Here is a 17,689-nt window from a genome sequence, read left to right as displayed (position 1 = left end):
TTAAACTTTGCCCTTCACCCTGCCCATCCCCTTAGGACTGGATTATGCCATCAATAATGAATATTAATTAAAGGGCCTGCTATGTTAGAAACCTCCCTCAGAAACAGATCTGAAAAAAATTCTTTGAAAACCATTGGCAAGTGTAGTCAACTGGGGAGAGTTGGTTATGTGCCAGTTTGTCAGTTTGAGATTTCTGTTAAAAAAAAAAAAAACCTTATTTTCTGACTTTTGGTTATAGTGTATTTTCTCTTGTAATTATGACCACGATACTCTACCAGTGAGAGAGACCGTTATCCCTCAAATCAGGACATGCCAAATAGCCATAGTTTGGTCGGTGGACTATTTATTTTACCATTATTGGTTGTGGCAATATTATGTATTATTTGCTATTCAAGCCCTGTGTTTCAGAAAGTTAACAATGTGTGCTGCACCTGTATACTATGAAATGGGCCACAAGCCCCTCTACCAATTTGTCACTGTTCCAGGTGGCCATTGATTTCACCGCGTCCAATGGGGACCCACGCAACAGCTGTTCCCTGCACTACATCAACCCCTACCAGCCAAACGAGTATCTGAAGGCCTTGATAGCAGTGGGAGAGATTTGCCAGGATTATGACAGGTATTTGCCGATGATCACATTCATTTTTATGATTGAATATGCTTCTTTTTTTTTTTTTACTCAAGTGGAAGAACCACATATTGCACTGCATTTATGATGTCAGGGAATCTTGGTGTTAGAGTGCTTTAGCCTTCCTCAGGCAGAAGGAGGATGGACCTCCATTGTTTGAGGTCGCACAGTGTCAATGCTTAATTTATTTCATTTTATAAGGTTTTGTTGATGCTGGTTTAATTGTACCAGTAGCCAGGCCAGGATGCCCACTGTAAGTTACCCCCAGTAACCCCCTCCTACTTTAACCAGCCTAAACCATGGCACTCTACCTTCAGTGTGATCCTCTGGGACCAGTCCACCACAGTCAGAAGATAAAAAGGAGAGTATATTCATTGGAACGCTACATTTATTGCTTATTTTCAAACCCTTGCAGCTTTTTAGTTCCTCTTGAGAATTTTTACTTGAAGTTGTTTGCTGTTGCAGTATGTACGTTTTAACAAGTGAAGTGCACTCATGAGATGTTGGCATCAGGATGACTCATAATTTCCAGATTGGTAATAGACAGTTCAGACAGCGTAGGCTGTCAGAGACAACAATTGTTGCTGTCAGTTTTTACAATGGTTTAAAAGTTTGGGGATGCCAAAGAAAGTGGAATTTGGGTTTATCAACATTTAGTTTTTTCTGCTCATAAATTGTAGTTCCACTCAAGGCCACGCAGGTCATGGCAAAGGATCTTTCAAAAGTGCCAACACAAAATTATCTGTGATTCTGGAGAAACTGAAAAGCTGTTAGTTAGCAGCTAGTGTACTGAATATAAACATTGGAATGCTAAATGCATAACATCCCGCAAGCTAAATTTTGTTTTCTACAATCTAGGCTAAATGTGAACACAGGATTGTTGCTGGTTTATTTTGCATAGTAAATACATCGACGCATTCTCCGTTCTGCCCGAAATACACCTCTGGTTAGTGCAGAGCAATTGTTGCCTTAAGATATTCGCACAATGACATGCTGGGGTCCTAATGAATTATTCATGATCAGCAATGAATGTTCACAGAAGGACCTTGGTTTGCTGGCCATCATTTAATTTCCTTTAGTTTCCTGTAATTATTACTACGACATATTTTCCTCTGCAGTACCTTGTTGCGTTTTGTTTAAGCTGTACTTAATGCAAGGTCTCATCAGTTTTTGTGCATAGTCATATGCATTAAATGCTTGAGTATTGCATGCTTCAAAGTAGTAAACACTTATTTCAAGAGGAAAAAACAGAAATGTTGGTTTGTTATGTTGTAATGAACTACAGTCCATTATTTAACTTTGCCTTTTAGCATTGATTGCCAGCTTTCTGTTTAAATTATTTAAATTGAAGGGGAAAAGACAGGTGAAAGTTGGAACCTGTTGAGACGGATGTTTTTAGTGCAATGATGCATTTTTTTACTGACACTGCTTATGAATAAAAGTAGCATTCAATTATTAGTGGAAAAATGCTTTTATTAGCTTTTTTAAAATTCAAAGCCCTTTTAACAGGTCTGTCAGGTGTGTTGCAAGAAACCATCAAGCATTTAAAAAGTGCTAATCTTGGCAATAATCATAAACATTTCTGAGGCACATCCCAGCAGCAGATCATCAATCCACCAATAATGTAAATAGCAGAAGGAGTCAATGCTTTTGTAATTCTTCTAACATTGATTGCTCATATACAGTAGGTGGATAGATACGCAAAATAGGGAGTTTACATGGGTAAAATAAAACTCAGGGCACAAATTCTGTAATTACGGTTGCTTTTTGAAATACTACTTTCCACTTTCATTTGAACACGCTGAGACTGTAACTGTGAAGCCCATTTAGAATATGAATGTTCTTTCTCACTGGTACGGTGTGGGGAAACAAAAAAAGAAAAATGAATACATTAGACTGAGATCTTCCTCTATGAATATCTTCGTTGCTGGTGGCTGTTCCCTCATTAGTGGGCTCGATAAAGTTGCTCGGTAAACTTTGGGTGCTGCAGAAATGTACAGTGCATCCCATAAGTATTTGGCCAGTGACGCAGTTTTTGTTATTTTGGGTCTGTACTCGAGCACATTGGATTTGAAATTAAACAATGAAAAAAATGTCCAATTTACATTCATTTTGGGTGACCGTGCAGCTAGTGCAACCCTTTTTATACATAGTTCCCCTATTTTAGGGGGGCCAAAAGTAACTGGACAAATTAGCATAATCTTAAATGAAGTCATCCTATTTAATCCTTTGCATTTAATAATTGCCTGAAGTCTGCAACCCATAGCCATCACCAGATTCTGGGTTTCTTCCCTGGTGATGCTTTACCAGGCCTGTATTATGTATAAAAAGGGTTTAGGTCACCTAATATGGATGTAAATACCCTCAAATAAAATCTGCACTTTAACCTCATTTTTTCATTTCAAATCTAATATGCTGGAGTACACAGCCAAAACAATGAAAATTGGGCCGCAATCCAAATACTTACGAACTGCACTTTATGTGGTGTATGATTTCTAGATAACAGTCCACACAATACTTAAATAATGTCAAATGTTATTAAATGTTAATAAAACTCAAACTTCACAAATGCACATGCAAAACCAATTAATGTTCACCAAACAAAAAGGAAATATACAGAATATGGCACACAGAGGAGATATGGCATGGCATTTGACACACATTTTCATTACTGAGAAGTTATACCATTCAAAATAAGGAAACCCACCTGCAACTCTTACTGTGGGTGTGCTTGTAATAGTTTCAAGCATATTTCCCTGTGACAATTTGACAACAACATTATGTGCTGCACTGAGGAATGCTTTGTACATGGGGAAAATAAAAAAAGAAGGTTCTAATTTGCTTTACAAATACATGTTGATGTAGGAAAAGAAAAACATCATTCAAACAAAGAGAGGTTTGTGGGTGGATTTGTTATTGGTCATTGGCTGTTGAATCATTGCTGTTCTGTATTCTAATGAGCTTTCTTCTTTTATTAAAGCTCACAGATATGCATATAATAAAAATATAGCCACAAGCAGCAATTAACGGGGTCCAAGCAGCATTGCAGAAATGGCGCACAACTGCACATTCTTGTGTATCATTTGTCAGGATGCTATGAATAAAACAAAACGCCTGTCTGATGAATCTGTTAATGGAAGGATTTTGAATTTAGGCCGCGTAGTTGAGGAGTTACTGTCAAAAATATGAAAAATGCAAGGTTCATTTGATGGTGGCACTATAGTGCACAGCTATTTGTTCTGAATATGCTTTGTGGATTTCAAAAATGGGATTCTAAGTTCCATCCAGGCCACATGCGTTATTCAGCTTACGCATCACATCCTTTTACCTGTATTCCCCAGAAATTTTGAAAGTATGTTGTGGCCGACCGCTTTGGATTACAAAAATTATTTTGATAAATTTTCATCAGCATACTCCAATGGGTCAAAATCCTGTTATTCGTGAACATTAGCCCTCTAGTCTTGGATGTGTTCATTTTGTCTGTGGAATGTAATATTTCAAATAGTGGAAAATAAAATATGGCAGAAATTAAACAACTTTGTAAATCTTATTCAGCCCTCTTTGCTGAATGTATAGACACCACATTTTTGTTCTAAACCTGAGTTATGGTCAAAAACACACAAAACATGGCTTATCTGAAGGTGATGTAATAGCACGTAAATATTTTTGTGGTCAATTTCTGGATATGAGCCAAATACATCTGTGAAAGTTTTGTGTGATTTTCATGCAGTGTTCAGGTGTTACACCCCACTTCCTCTTTACATTTACATTCACCACAAAGAGTGGTATGGCAAAATGTTTTGGAGAAAAACATAATTTTTATAACATTTCATCTTAAAAAATGCAAATAGTGATCGGTTGAGCAGTTTAGGAAGAGTTTGAATAAGCAGGTTTTTTTCTGTGACTTGAGTCGTGGGTGACATTTGCAAGCTACACCACATGGCCAAAAGTATGTGGACACCTGACATTCAACATCTCATCCAAAATTGTGGGCATTAATATGGAGTTGGTCCACCATTTGCTGCTATAACAAGCTCTACTCTTCTGGGAAGGGTTTATACTAGATGCTGGAGCAGGGATTTGCTTCCATTTAGTCAGAGTAGCATTAGTGAGGTCAGACACTGATTGGGCAATCAGGCCTCGCTCACAGCTGGCTTTCCAATTGATCCCAAAGGTGTAGGATGGGGTTGAGGTCAGGGCTCTGTGCAGGCCAGTCAAGTTTTTCCACACCGTTCTCAACAAAAACATTTCTATATGGACTGTGCTGTATGCGTGGGGGCATTGTCATGTTGAAACAGGAAAGGGTCTTCCCCAACCGTCTAGAATCGTCTAGAATGTGAATCGTCAAACATTCACTGGAACTAAGGGGCCTAGCCAAAACCATGATAAACGGGCCCAGAACAGGGGGTGTCCAGATACTTCTGATCATATAGTGTACCAAATTTGGTAGCTATACACCTTTCAGTTTGAGATCCAGATACTTTTTGGGGCAAAGTAATAATAATAATAATAATAATAATAATAATAATAATAATAATAATAATAATAATAATAATAATTAATAACAACAATGGGGTTACAGCAGCTTTGCTGCTTGGACTTCTAACAATTCAAGCGAATACAACAAGTACTAACATACTTATAACATGAATATTGCTGACTGCATTGCGTCAAGGATTAGGGATGGTATCAAATCCCATGATGAGGTTAGGACAGAATTGTAAAAATTATATTTAATAATATTTAATGAGCACCTGAAATTTGCATATCATTAGTGGTCTGGTTTTTATTTACTTCAGACGGTTGGTGGCATTCAGGGACATCCAACGTTGCTTGACTGAAGCTCTGCCAAAAGAGAGAAATGCTTTCAGTGCAAGGTCTGTGGGCTTGAAGCAACAGAGGAAGTACACCTACAGAAAGTGTTTTGAAGCTGGATCCCTCTTGCCCATGGCACAGTGACTCACTTGAATAACAAAAATATCACAACAAAAAGAGCTCCATCCGTCCCTCAGATGTTCCCATATCCTTTTATGTGCTTTGTTTATCCGTTTATCATTATTTTCTGTCAATGGACGTGTGCTGGCTGCCATGTTCTGGCATGGCCTATTTCACTCAAGTGGGTTTTCATCTCCCTACCGGCTGATTCTGGCTTTTCCTGGGCACTCGTGTCCCGTGGGGTTCATTAGAGGCAGAATAAGCCACTTACAAGAGCCTGGGAAATGGCTTTCTGTGAGGCTGTGAGGAAGCTCAATTGGCAGCTCTCGAGTGCAGAGCTGGGTGGTGTCTTCCCCCAGAGACACAGGAGAGCCGGGGAGAAGAGACAATGAGAGGATTCTGTGCCTCGGTTGGTCTGAGAAAGCCATGCATCCTCTCTCTGCCATCTTCCCTCCCTTGCATTCAGTCTGGATTTTCAAATGAAGTCAGTTTGCTTTAAAAATAGCTGGCTTTTGGTTCTCCGGAGGTTTATCGGGCATGTTGAGCTTTTGTGTTATAATGGGATGTTTCAAGGTGGTTGGTGTAAGTACATTTCAAATGCCCTTGTGCAGGACTTACAGTCGTAGCTTGGAAAAAAGGAAGAAAGGTTATGCTTTACGTACATGTGTAGGTGCTCTGCTACAATCATTTAATTGAGGTAGCTCAAACATGCTTGCTCATAAATCTCTGGGTTTTGAACACTATTGTCCTTTTAGAGAGAATTTTGTTCTTCTGTCATAACTAGCATAGTATTGCTCCTTTTCATCAGATTATGATCATTTTCCTCATCAGCTTGTGCAATTTTATTCATTTTATTACTTGTATGTTGAGCTGACATTATCCACCATATTGATCAATACAACTGCTTGTTATTGAAGAAATCAATTGTAAGTACCTTGTCAAGGATATGACTAAGTCGACTTATTCTAATACTGATTGCAAGTCTGGTTCCAGAATCACTATTCCACATTATAACAGAATCAGTCACCCTCTGTGGCTGGGTGAAAAGGATCTTGCCATTCCTTTCACTATTCATTAAGTCACTGATAAAAGAAATGTGTTTGAAACTTGACTTGCGAGAGGCTGTTAAAATCTTGAGGAAAAGCAGTGCCTGAAGCTGATGAACATACAGTAGGATGTTTATTACCCCTGGCAGTTGCTGTGGGTGTATTGTTCGCTCTCTCCCTTGTAAGACTAAATGGATTTCACAGCTAATTGGACATGTCAACATCTTCTCCTGCATCCAGACCTTCATTAGATGCTATCTGAGATTGAAGATATGCTTGTTTACCATCGCTCAGTTTGGGAGCCAGTGTCACCTGAGAAAGAAATGAGCCATTGCTATAGATAAAAACAGAGATATTTTACATGTACTCAGACCCACAGTAAGGCAGGAAAGACTCTCCCAGTAATTCCTCAGTAAGACAGGAAAGTAATATTTTCCATGTAAAGCTGTAACTCTTTTGTAGTGATTTCTTTTTTTTTTTTAACCACAGGATGCTTTGTCTCTACCACAGGGTGCTGAGAGGCAGTGATTGTGAAATAGTATTCATGTTGCTCAGAGCAATGCATCTATGCTTCTGTGTTATGTTTATTACAATTATGTTGGCTCCTTTATAGAGCACCAAATCGATTCAGAGGGGCTACCAGTCTGGAGATCTCATGATAATGGAAACCCATTTGTACACTTCTGGTGACTAACCGGGCCTCCTCGGCACCCCGTCTCTCCCATTTGCTGCATTTCATCTGCCAGAAATGTGGCCTACTCTGTAAATCTCTTTTAATTTATTTTGCTCCTCTGCTAATTTGGTGTTATGGCGTTTGAGTTGCCAGCCGGCCTAGAGAATGAATCCTTGCAGGAAGCCTTGTTCTCGTGTGTCAGGCTGAGTGATCAGATCTGTGTCTCACAGCTTTCCCCTGCTGGTTCTGCCTCTCTTACTGTGCTATTTTCAGCCTCTCTCTCTCTCTCTCTCTCTCTCTCTCTCTTTTCTCTCTCTCTCTGTCTCTCTCTCTCGCTCTCTCTCTCTCTCTCTCTCTGTCTCTCTCTCTCGCTCTCTCTCTCTCTCTTTCTCTGATGTACTGTCTCCTGTTGTTTTCCTCTTCCATCTTTATAACCTTATTTGAGGTCTTCTTACCTACTGTGCCACTATTCTTTTGCCTGCCTGATCTCACTTGTCCTTTCATTTTAAAACGGAAATCTGACATGCACAGTTTTAAAAAAAATTGTAATGTAATTTCATAATGTGGCCAAGGGAGGTTATTAATTCATTTTGGCCCTAATACTTACACCAGCAATTGCAAGGCCACTGTTTCTACTCGGGAACTTATTATTGCAAATTTAAACAATAACTACAGGTAACAAATGCAGTGTTATGACTCACAGTGATTTAAATAGGGGATGCAGAAGGTGTGCGTAATTATACGAGAGCCGAGGTGAAAATGTAATTTGCTGTTTGGGTACTGGGACCAATTTAAGGATTTTCTGAAATGTCTCTGCAGAGCCAGTGACGCACAACAGTTCCGCATTGACCAGGGCTTTGAGTCACTAATCTTGCATTGCCGTTCATTACGTCTAAGCATGATGTCTGTGTTATTGCATTTTTCAGTGACAAAAGATTTTCTGCTCTGGGCTTCGGGGCCAGAATTCCACCAAATTATGAGGTAAGCAAGGTACTGATATGATGCATGGTGTGGTACAATGTCACCCAGAAAACAAAGAGGCAGCTGGCATCTTTGTATTAAATAAACATCACAATTCACAGGCCTTGAATAGCTATCTACAGTCCAGTAACATGTGATTAATTGCATATGAGCTGAAAATCTGAAAAAAGATCAATAATTATTATTTGTTCACTGGAATGTGTATTGAGTACATGGGTAGGTTGGGTTCTCTTTGTTATTAATAATTTATGGACTTGCTGGTAAATGTGGTGATTTAATTATATTTGTATTGATTTGGCTTGGTTTACCCTTCAGTGGCTATATTTATTTTTATTTTATATAATGTAAAATCCATCTATTATTATAACATTTTCTTTGTTAATTGTATTAATTAATGCAATTAAAGTGATCCTGCATCATGTTAGTAAAGCTAGCTCTCAAGTTGTGACACATATTCAAGGTCTGCACGGTCACTTTTAAAATGCCTTTGTCTAGATTCTAAAACAAAACTGATGTAATCCATCGAACACAATTTCCAAGCCTGCTCTTGAAGTCCTCCCTCATTCTGCTGTGTGTGAAGATGATCATGTTTTATTCAGTGTTTGAATTGATTCGACTTGTTCTGCGTATCTCACAGTGTAGGTCTTTTACTTCCGTGATCAGTTTTAGCCGCACGACCTTGAAACATGCTTTTCTTGTCAGAATTCGATTAGTACCAGTAGTGCTCGTTTTGTCACAGTCAGCATTTGCTTCTCCTTTGTGTTTACATGCGACCCGTCCTGAATGCCACGCCAGATCGTGCTACATAATTTTTCACTTTGTCCTGTTTAATTCAGTTTTTCATTTCACTGTGTTCTTTTGAGAAATTCTAACCCGTCGAGTGAAACATAAATTGGCAATCTGAAATTTAAATAATAGCCTGACAAACATTTCATTTTCAAGGGAAATATTTACTTTTGGAAATTGTCTCTGCTTTGCATGGAGAAAACATATAGCCGTTTTGACTGGCACCCCTTTGGGGTGGGGGAGGAGAGGTTTGTGGTTGAATGTTCTGGTCAGAAAAATGCACGGTAAATCACTATCGATATGACATCTGCACATGCAGTGTGCTTATCTGAATCAGACCCTGAGATAACATCAGATGTGCCCAGAGTGAAATGCATTTTTACATAAGAGATTTTTTTCTGGTTCTTTTTTCATCATATCTGAAAATGAAATCCTTGCTAGAGTACATCATATAAAAACAGGTGATAATGTGTTACCATGCTTCATTATTCAAATGAATAAGGCAAAAAAAATACTGCTTTAATAATACTATGTACAGCGTTGAAACGTGCAGAATTTTTTGTTTTAAATTCACATCTCCTTGTACTTTACGATGTAAACGGAACAGGGAACCAACTCTGCATCCTCTTGAATGCTTAAATCCGAGCTCAGGTAATTGTTAGTGAAGAGGGGAGTTTCTACCCATTTCACTGAGGTCTCTGTGACATTCGGGGCATCATGTTATGGCAGCACTGTTCCCGAAACTGTCACAAACGATCTCCCAGCATGGTGCATGTAACCTGAATTCCCTCTGATCATGCGTCATCTCCCCGCATGCAGGTCTCTCATGACTTTGCTATCAATTTCAACCCAGAGGATGATGAATGTGAAGGTAAGAGAAATTATTTAATGACTCTTCTAGAATCTGTTTTGTACCTGTACCTGTTCACATCATTAGTGTATTTGAGCATTGAACGTGTTGGAGGTTATGCCACTGGAGTCGATTCTCACGTCCTGAGCAATGCAGAGGCTGTCTCCCTCCCTCCCCCCCCCCCACCCCCCCCCCCTTTCAACCGTCTGCTTAAGAAGCCGAACGGCTCTCGCGATTCACTCGCCTTTTTCGGTGTCAGGGTGACGCCTTTATCTCAGTCTTCTGACAGGCCTGTTCCCCTGCAGCGCCGTCACACCGCGAGCCGCGACAGAGTGGCCGTAACTGCCTGTTGTTCTCACTGAGCAGAGATCCAGGGGGTGGTGGAAGCGTACCAGAACTGCCTCCCCAAGATCCAGCTCTACGGGCCCACCAACGTGGCCCCCATCATCAGCAGAATAGCCAAAGTGGCAGCGGGAGAGGAGGTCACCAAAGATGCTTCAGTGAGTGTCCCCGCTGTGGAACTCTGTCTTATATTTATGTGGCGTTTTTGGTAGAATAAGAGAGAGGACTAGCCATACCCGCCATTCTCATTGCTGTTAATATTTATAGCCTTGGCACGACAGATTCAGGAAGCTTCCAATCGCTAGAATTTGATTAAATTGACTGGATTCTGTGAAACGCATGAAATAAGAAGTTCTGTAATCATTTAAGTGTGTCTATTTGTGTGTGTTTGCTACTCTTTTTTTACTAATTGAGAAGTACAGAGAATTGTGACCTTTCTCCATTGACTGTGTCCTTGCAGCTGTCTTCATTTATTATTTAACCCTAATCTTTACCACTTTCTCCATCACTGATCAAGTTTCCATAATCAATGTAGCTGAATTAAGGACATTAGGTTGCTATTGCAAAAAAAAAAAAAAAGTAATTGCTTTGGCCGATGGCCGCCAGGGACATGTTCAACTTCAGCATAAACCAATAAATGTGGAATTTCAGTTTTACTGTGGGTGGGCGATACCAAATGATCTGGTTGGGATAAGGACTGTATCCAAGTAAGGTGTGAAAATTGATGATGAGTGCTCTGCTTTTCAAAAAAAAAAAAAAAAGCTGAAAAAGAGCAGTGAATCTGAAAAAGGCAACATACTGAAGACAAGCAGTTAGTCATTTTAAGGATTCAGGCCTGGGAGCTGTCTCTGTCAGACAGTGGAGATGTTCCTCACTGAGCCCGGTCCCCCTTTCGCCCAGCGGTACCACATCCTGCTGATCCTCACTGACGGGGTGGTGACGGACATGGCGGACACGCGTGAGGCCATCGTGCGCGCCTCCTACCACCCCCTGTCCATCATCATCGTGGGCGTGGGCAACGCAGACTTCACTGACATGGAGATCCTGGATGGGGACGACGGGGTCCTGCGTTCCCCGAAAGGGGAGCCTGTCCTGAGGGACATTGTCCAGTTTGTGCCCTTCAGGGAGTTTAAGACAGTAAGTCTGCCTTCATTTGCTCTGCGTTTAGTTTTATTTAATACGTACATGACAGACTGTTAAAAACGGTCAGTCTGCAGCCCACATACAGTATGCCCATAACTAATTATAGAATTATCAGTCAACGGCTCATGTTTACACATCAAACTTCAGCGGCAGAGAAATAAGCAGTTATTTGCTCCAGCGGTTTTATTTATTAGATCAGGAGCTGGTTAGCGTTTAGACGCTGTGTGGGTCTTCATGAGAACCAGTAAGTAATAAGTAATGGCCAGTCTTCTCCACATCTGTACCGGCCTCATTTAAAATGGCAAGTTTATGCCGTTCAGGTTTCAGTCGGTGAGTTTAATTGAGGGATACATCAACAGTGGGTCTAGCTCACTCACACATCACGTGTTCGTTTTTGTATGGAGCAGGGTCTGTGCTGTTACCAGCAATCCCTCCTACTGAAGTGCTTGTTTGCGACCCTATCACGGTTCTTTCACGGGCAAACTCATTTAAAGTAGGTTAGGGCATTAGCTTTTGCTTAAATTGGGCGCTTCTATTTAAAATTGCGCGCATGAACGCTGTGGTGTGGGTGGAGGGGGGTCAAAAAGCGCCATGTGTTTTGTAATTGCCATATTGGCTGTCATTAGCTTAAATAATGTGACCTCCTAAGCCCTTTAGAAAATGGCATTACCCTCAAGTGGAGCCATGACGAAGCAGGCAGGCAGGCAGGCAGGGATGGAGATAAACTGACAAGTAGGGCAGATGGGTAGAGCATGTTATATAACAGCTCCCTGGAACGCATGCTGGGTACAGCCAAAAGTAATCCATTCATTCTGAGATTGAAGTTGAAGGAGGATGAGTAAAATGGCCTCATTCAATTGTATTTTTCCTTTGTGCAAAGTCCCACTAGGACTTTTCTTCCGGTTGGCTGAAGCCCATAGAGCAACTGTAAATGCAATTCAAATGCACTTCTCACCCATGTTTTTCTATGTTCCTTAGTATGAGTGTGATTTGATGACAGTATGCCAGCTTTTGGGCCTCGCAGTGTTGCTGAAATGATGTACTGGCTTCGTATGCCCGTGGTAATCGATACTTTGACCTTGAGTGAGCGCTAAGACGCGAGCTGTGTTTAGCTGGCTAATGCGCCTTTGCTGTCGCTGCACCTTTCCTGACCCAGGCCTCCCCTGCTGCCCTGGCCAAATGTGTCCTGGCTGAGGTGCCCAAGCAGGTTGTGGAGTACTACAGCCACAAGGCCTTCGCTCCCAAATTCCCCGTCGTGGATTGGCCCAACTCCGTCCCACACACGCCGGAATAACAGAGAAAGAGATCAAAGGAACAGCTCGGCCAGCCTCTGTCATCCAGGTGAGTGGATGATGGCAGGAGTGTTCTGGCAAAATACAGTAAAAAAAAAAAAAAAAAAAAAAGATTTTAAAATGTGGACAAAATTTTTTTTTTGTTTGTTTGAAAAATACCTTTTTCTGCTGCCTACCCTATCCGTTCAGCATGGGAGCTAGACTCTTTTTTGGGGGGGGTGGGGGGGGGGGGTGGTTGTGGTGTAGAACCATGGTGTAACATGGAGACTGCATTCAAGCAAACCCCGTACACTTTTCCACCAGGACCACAGGACTCTGCAACGCCTGCCACATGCAATTCCTCTCTCACCTCTTTCTGCACGTTTCTCCGGACTGTCCCCATTTTTATAATGCCTGTGAACTCTTCTGTCTTTCTCCATGCCTCGTTCCTATTCCCTGCTTTTGATTTCTCTTTTTGAGCTCACTGCTGGCCTGCTGATGCAGGTTTATACATAGACTGTCGGAGATCAAGCACAGATATCAAAACGGATGTAATATGAACTACATTATTCTTTGATTATTAAAGAAAAACATATACAAGGTTACTTGGGAAAAAAGGGAATATATTTATATAAACACTGTGTTTCTTGAAGACGACTGCATGTCCACAAACACTCAGCATTCTAACTGGCTGATTCCAGTTGGACTCCTTAACTACTGCAACAAGGTTGCCAAGCTTGGTCGTTTCAATTTATGGGTATTATTAAAGAATAACGGTGAAGGATTAAGATCTTGATAGGTCACTTTAATGGTGAGATTGTGATTGTCCAATATGTAAAATATTTAAGTTCCAAAAACCCTGGTGTTCAAAACTGCCCTTTCTTACTGAACAAAGAAGACTGTATAACTCAAAACAGGGAATGTGCTGATATAATTAACAGATCTGTGAACTGCTATGTCTTTGGATTTAATGTGTGGGAAAGTAGTTTAGCTTATTCAGGATGATTAACCATGCATTCTTCCTGTAATATTTCCGTGGGAATGGTTTCATGGGAATGGTCAGGTGGGAATGGTCCTGGCCATCTTTTCATTTAAAATATCAAACATTTGTGTGAATTGGTATTCGGTTAATTTTGGCATGTTTTCTGAATGTTCTTCCTTTGTACTCAGTTATGCAAAGCCTTTCTGAGGTGAGCTGTTCAGCTGACTGAGAGAGTCTGACAGAATGTTCCCTTTAGAAAGAAATTACAGCAGTTACTCTCCAACACAGCGACATGGCAACTGTATAAACAGATGATGGAAATTGCGAGTGTATATTCTCTTCATTTGGATTCACTATGATTCATTAATGCAACCTTTGATAATGCAACTTGAACAATCAAATCAAAAGCTGCTGTGCTGTTTTGCTTCTGGGTTCCTGTTTTTTTATATGAATGTGTATGACATATGCATATGCCACTGCAACACAAGTACTGGAGGGATTTTATATACAGATTCTATAGTCTGTACAACGTGATAGAAAATCAGTAATCATTGATGTGGACTGACTTTTGATGTACATTCCATCAAGATCAACTAGCTCATTGTCAAAAGTCATTTCTGCAATTAAATGAATGGCTTTGACAAAAGTTGCATTTATATTGTGTTTTACAGGCACACAACATAAAATGCATAAGTACAGTATTACGTATGTTTGTACTTTAAAGACCTGGAGCCTTTATCATGTACAGTATGATCGCTAAGGTAGCTGGATAACTGTGCTGAGTAAAACACGGAACCCTCCCAAATCTGACCATGGACTGATGTAAAAGGAGCTGTTTTGGGTTTTACTGAGTGCAGTTATCCAGCTAACTCCGTTATCCTGCTTTGTGATACAGGCCCCTGGCGTATTTTTTCCTTACTGTTTTCTGTTGTTGGTGTGTGGTCCTCCGCTTCTGATTGTCGGTTTGTTGTATACTCCTCAGTCTCATTGGCTGATGCTCGTGTTTGCTCCTCCTCCTCATATTGGTGGTTGGCTCTGTCCTTTCAAATAATCAGGCTCTAAGCACTGCCACATTCGTCCTATGCACATGTGGTTGTTTTTATTGACACCAAAATAAATAATAACGAGTGATTTTGCTATATTGTAAGATAAGACTTCAATATTGAAATATTTCAGCAAAAGGTAGTCAGTATACTTCATACTGGAAATTCTGTTCCTGTACCCCACATCTATCAGTGGCACTAAAATGTTTGACTTAAATGATGTCTCTGATTTTAATATACTGTATACATTTTATATACTATATTCTCCAGCATTGATCAGTTGCACGGCCATTGCATTATCTAACAATTTTAATAATAGTTTTTAAAACAAGCATGCATCACATTTTACTAATTGAAATGACACACTGACCCATTGGATCTTGATAGCTACCACTTATCTCCTACAAAATACAGTTACATGTTATCTTGAAGCCCTTCCTCCATCAGTACTGTGATGATACAGCATGTGTGCAGACAGTATACACTTGTGCTTTCTTGTAAGGTACATGGTGTTTAGCTAAATTACCATTTACATGTCAATATGAGCCTCATAATTCAATCTGATAAAACAAACTAATTGATTTGTTTATTAATTAATATCACATAACACGTGATTAATAGCATGAAACTCTGAAACTTTTAAAATGATAGGAGTCGTTTCACATTTTCATATTATGCAGTATTTTTTGGTGGAAAAATTGTAAATATTATCATTAATGCTTGCTTCAACAATAAGATTATTACTTTTTGTAAGGGTTACTAAAACCTTTTTTACTCTTTTGTAAAAATGTTTTTCTTCAACACTTCACGGATGGGCCATTTGGTAGTGTCTACCTCAGTGACCATTAAAGTAGGCAGATATTTGAGGAGAGGGTGCAAGAACCTGCTTAGCCACCCTTCATTAGCATCATGCAATAGCAGAACTGTTATCCATAACCACCAGACACTGTTATAGATTTGGATGCATTTATTGAATCCACTGCTGATTTCATATCATTTGGGAAATACTGTTCATCCTGGTGTACAGTTCTTTGAAGGCAAAGATTTGATTTGACAGTTACTATTTAATTTGTTTAAATGAGAATGTACTATTTGTGCTTTGTTTCCTGTAAAATGGCATGCTGCATAAATGTTCGCAATGAACAGAACAAAAGAAGAATGAAAAGAAAAACTAAGTTGATATTTTGAAGTGAAAATGTAACACTTTTGTATTTGTACAGCTTTCATTAGGTCCATCTAGTGGTACCCAGTAATAAACATGCTTGTGTTAAATGCACCTGGATGCATGTGGAAACATATTTGTATGCACTGATCTCCGGTTTCTTTTTTTGACAGTTTCAGCTTCCTTAATTAAAATGTCCATAATGTATTTAAAATGGCGACTTTGGCAGAGACAAAATATAAAAATAAAAAACCTACCAGACTACGTCTGGCAGGTTAATGACTAAATGGTGGTATAACCCAGTCTGTTGCTACCTCCAGATGAAGCAGGCAAGGTTGTGTGTGATCTCTGGAACAGGCTAAACTCCTATTATCATTAGCCCATTAAATCACTTTCCCCTTTACCTGGAAAAAGTTAGTAATAAATTTCTTCTTGCAAACCCACCATGTACCGTATAAAGTGTCTTGTTTTCAAATGTCACCGTCACCTAAGTTTTCTGTGAAAAATATGCCATATATGAATTAAACATATGAGCTGAATTCTAAAAGATTAAATAAATATTGTAAGAAGTCTTAATTTTTGTTACAGAGTTTACTTTTGCATGTTTATTTTAAAATATACAAATATGGTGCATTTACAGAAATGTCTGAATGGAAATGTAGATTGTGACAAACAAAACATGTACATGTTGTTCAGTATTTAAAGAGATTTTAATGATTCAGGGATTCTAAGAATAAAATATTATCCAGGCATTGTAATTTTCTAAACTGTTTCACAATTTTGTCTCTTGGAAACTATTTAAAAGTTGTTAAATGATTGATTTGTGTATATTTTTTAAATCATACACAAAATACAATCAATGATTTTTAGACCCTCTTCATATTTTAAGCACTCAAAGCTAAACGGCTGAAAGGTAATTAAAGTACTTATCATAGGCTTTCAGAGCATCCACGACCATTTTATAGTTGTGATCTGCTAACTGCAGTTCCCACCAGTCAGGCAAATGAACAAATCTGTGTCTGTCTTCACCACAGAACTGATTTTAGTTTGACATTGTCATTCTGTGCTGCCAGTGCACATTTCTACCAGTCAGTGCTTGGCTTCCCCTAGACATCAAGCCAAGACATTTACAGAAATGAAAATACTTCAAATAACTTAATCACTTCAGTATATCATATTCAATAGACGGAACTTGGTAAATCCAAAATCAGTGATAACAGGGTGGAGGGATAGTAATCCATGGCTAAAAAGTACATGAACAATCCCAGACACTGTTTTTAATGGCCAGAACTTTAATATAGAACATGCTAATGCTTAATGATTTGTGTTTCTATTAAAAATGTGATTATAACAAAAAATCTAATTTCATGAATAAATGGACTGCTTATTCATTTGACTATTTCTAATTCTTTTCATAACCATTCCTGAAAAATGCGCAAGTTGAAATAATTGAGCTGTTCCTTTGTCAGTCAATGTTCACACATCTAGCTGTGTGTTTGTGTATGTTAATGTACAAATAAAACAAATATAATTCCTCAGTCCCTCTGATTCTTAAAGCTATGATTCTTACACACACTGGTGTGGATATGATGTAGAAAAGGAGACGAGTTTCACATACTTACAGTCAAACTTCTGAATCCAGAAAGGGAGATTGTGTAAGAATAAATATGTACTGAGCTTTTCTCCACTTCCAACAGCACATGAGGGGTAAAGTAAAATGCTTTATTGCATGCATGCTTCTGTGTGTTTTAAATATGTTGTAACTTCTTTTTCAGTATGATTTGAAAGAAAGAAAATGAAGCTCTGTACTCTGTACTAGCGTGGGCTCCTTGATTTATATTCCTCTC

The 17,689-nt window shown here is 39.3% G+C and overlaps 1 protein-coding gene across 1 annotated transcript in view; it reads left to right on the top strand.

The window, feature by feature from the left end:
- The window catches only part of cpne7 (copine VII), a 37,298-nt gene extending 20,067 nt beyond the window's left edge, over positions 1–17,231 (top strand). The window contains exons 11-16 of the mRNA XM_035396559.1: positions 486–619; positions 8,209–8,263; positions 9,869–9,920; positions 10,266–10,399; positions 11,142–11,378; positions 12,541–17,231. Of these exons, the coding sequence (XP_035252450.1) occupies positions 486–619; positions 8,209–8,263; positions 9,869–9,920; positions 10,266–10,399; positions 11,142–11,378; positions 12,541–12,678 (750 nt within the window). The 3' untranslated portion in view covers positions 12,679–17,231. The remainder of the gene's footprint in view (positions 1–485; positions 620–8,208; positions 8,264–9,868; positions 9,921–10,265; positions 10,400–11,141; positions 11,379–12,540) is intronic.
- Positions 17,232–17,689: the final 458 nt, after the last annotated feature.

The sequence above is a fragment of the Anguilla anguilla genome, chromosome 16 (assembly GCF_013347855.1).
Source record: "Anguilla anguilla isolate fAngAng1 chromosome 16, fAngAng1.pri, whole genome shotgun sequence".
In the NCBI taxonomy this organism is placed as follows: domain Eukaryota; kingdom Metazoa; phylum Chordata; class Actinopteri; order Anguilliformes; family Anguillidae; genus Anguilla; species Anguilla anguilla.
This window is presented reverse-complemented; position numbering and strand designations above follow the sequence as displayed.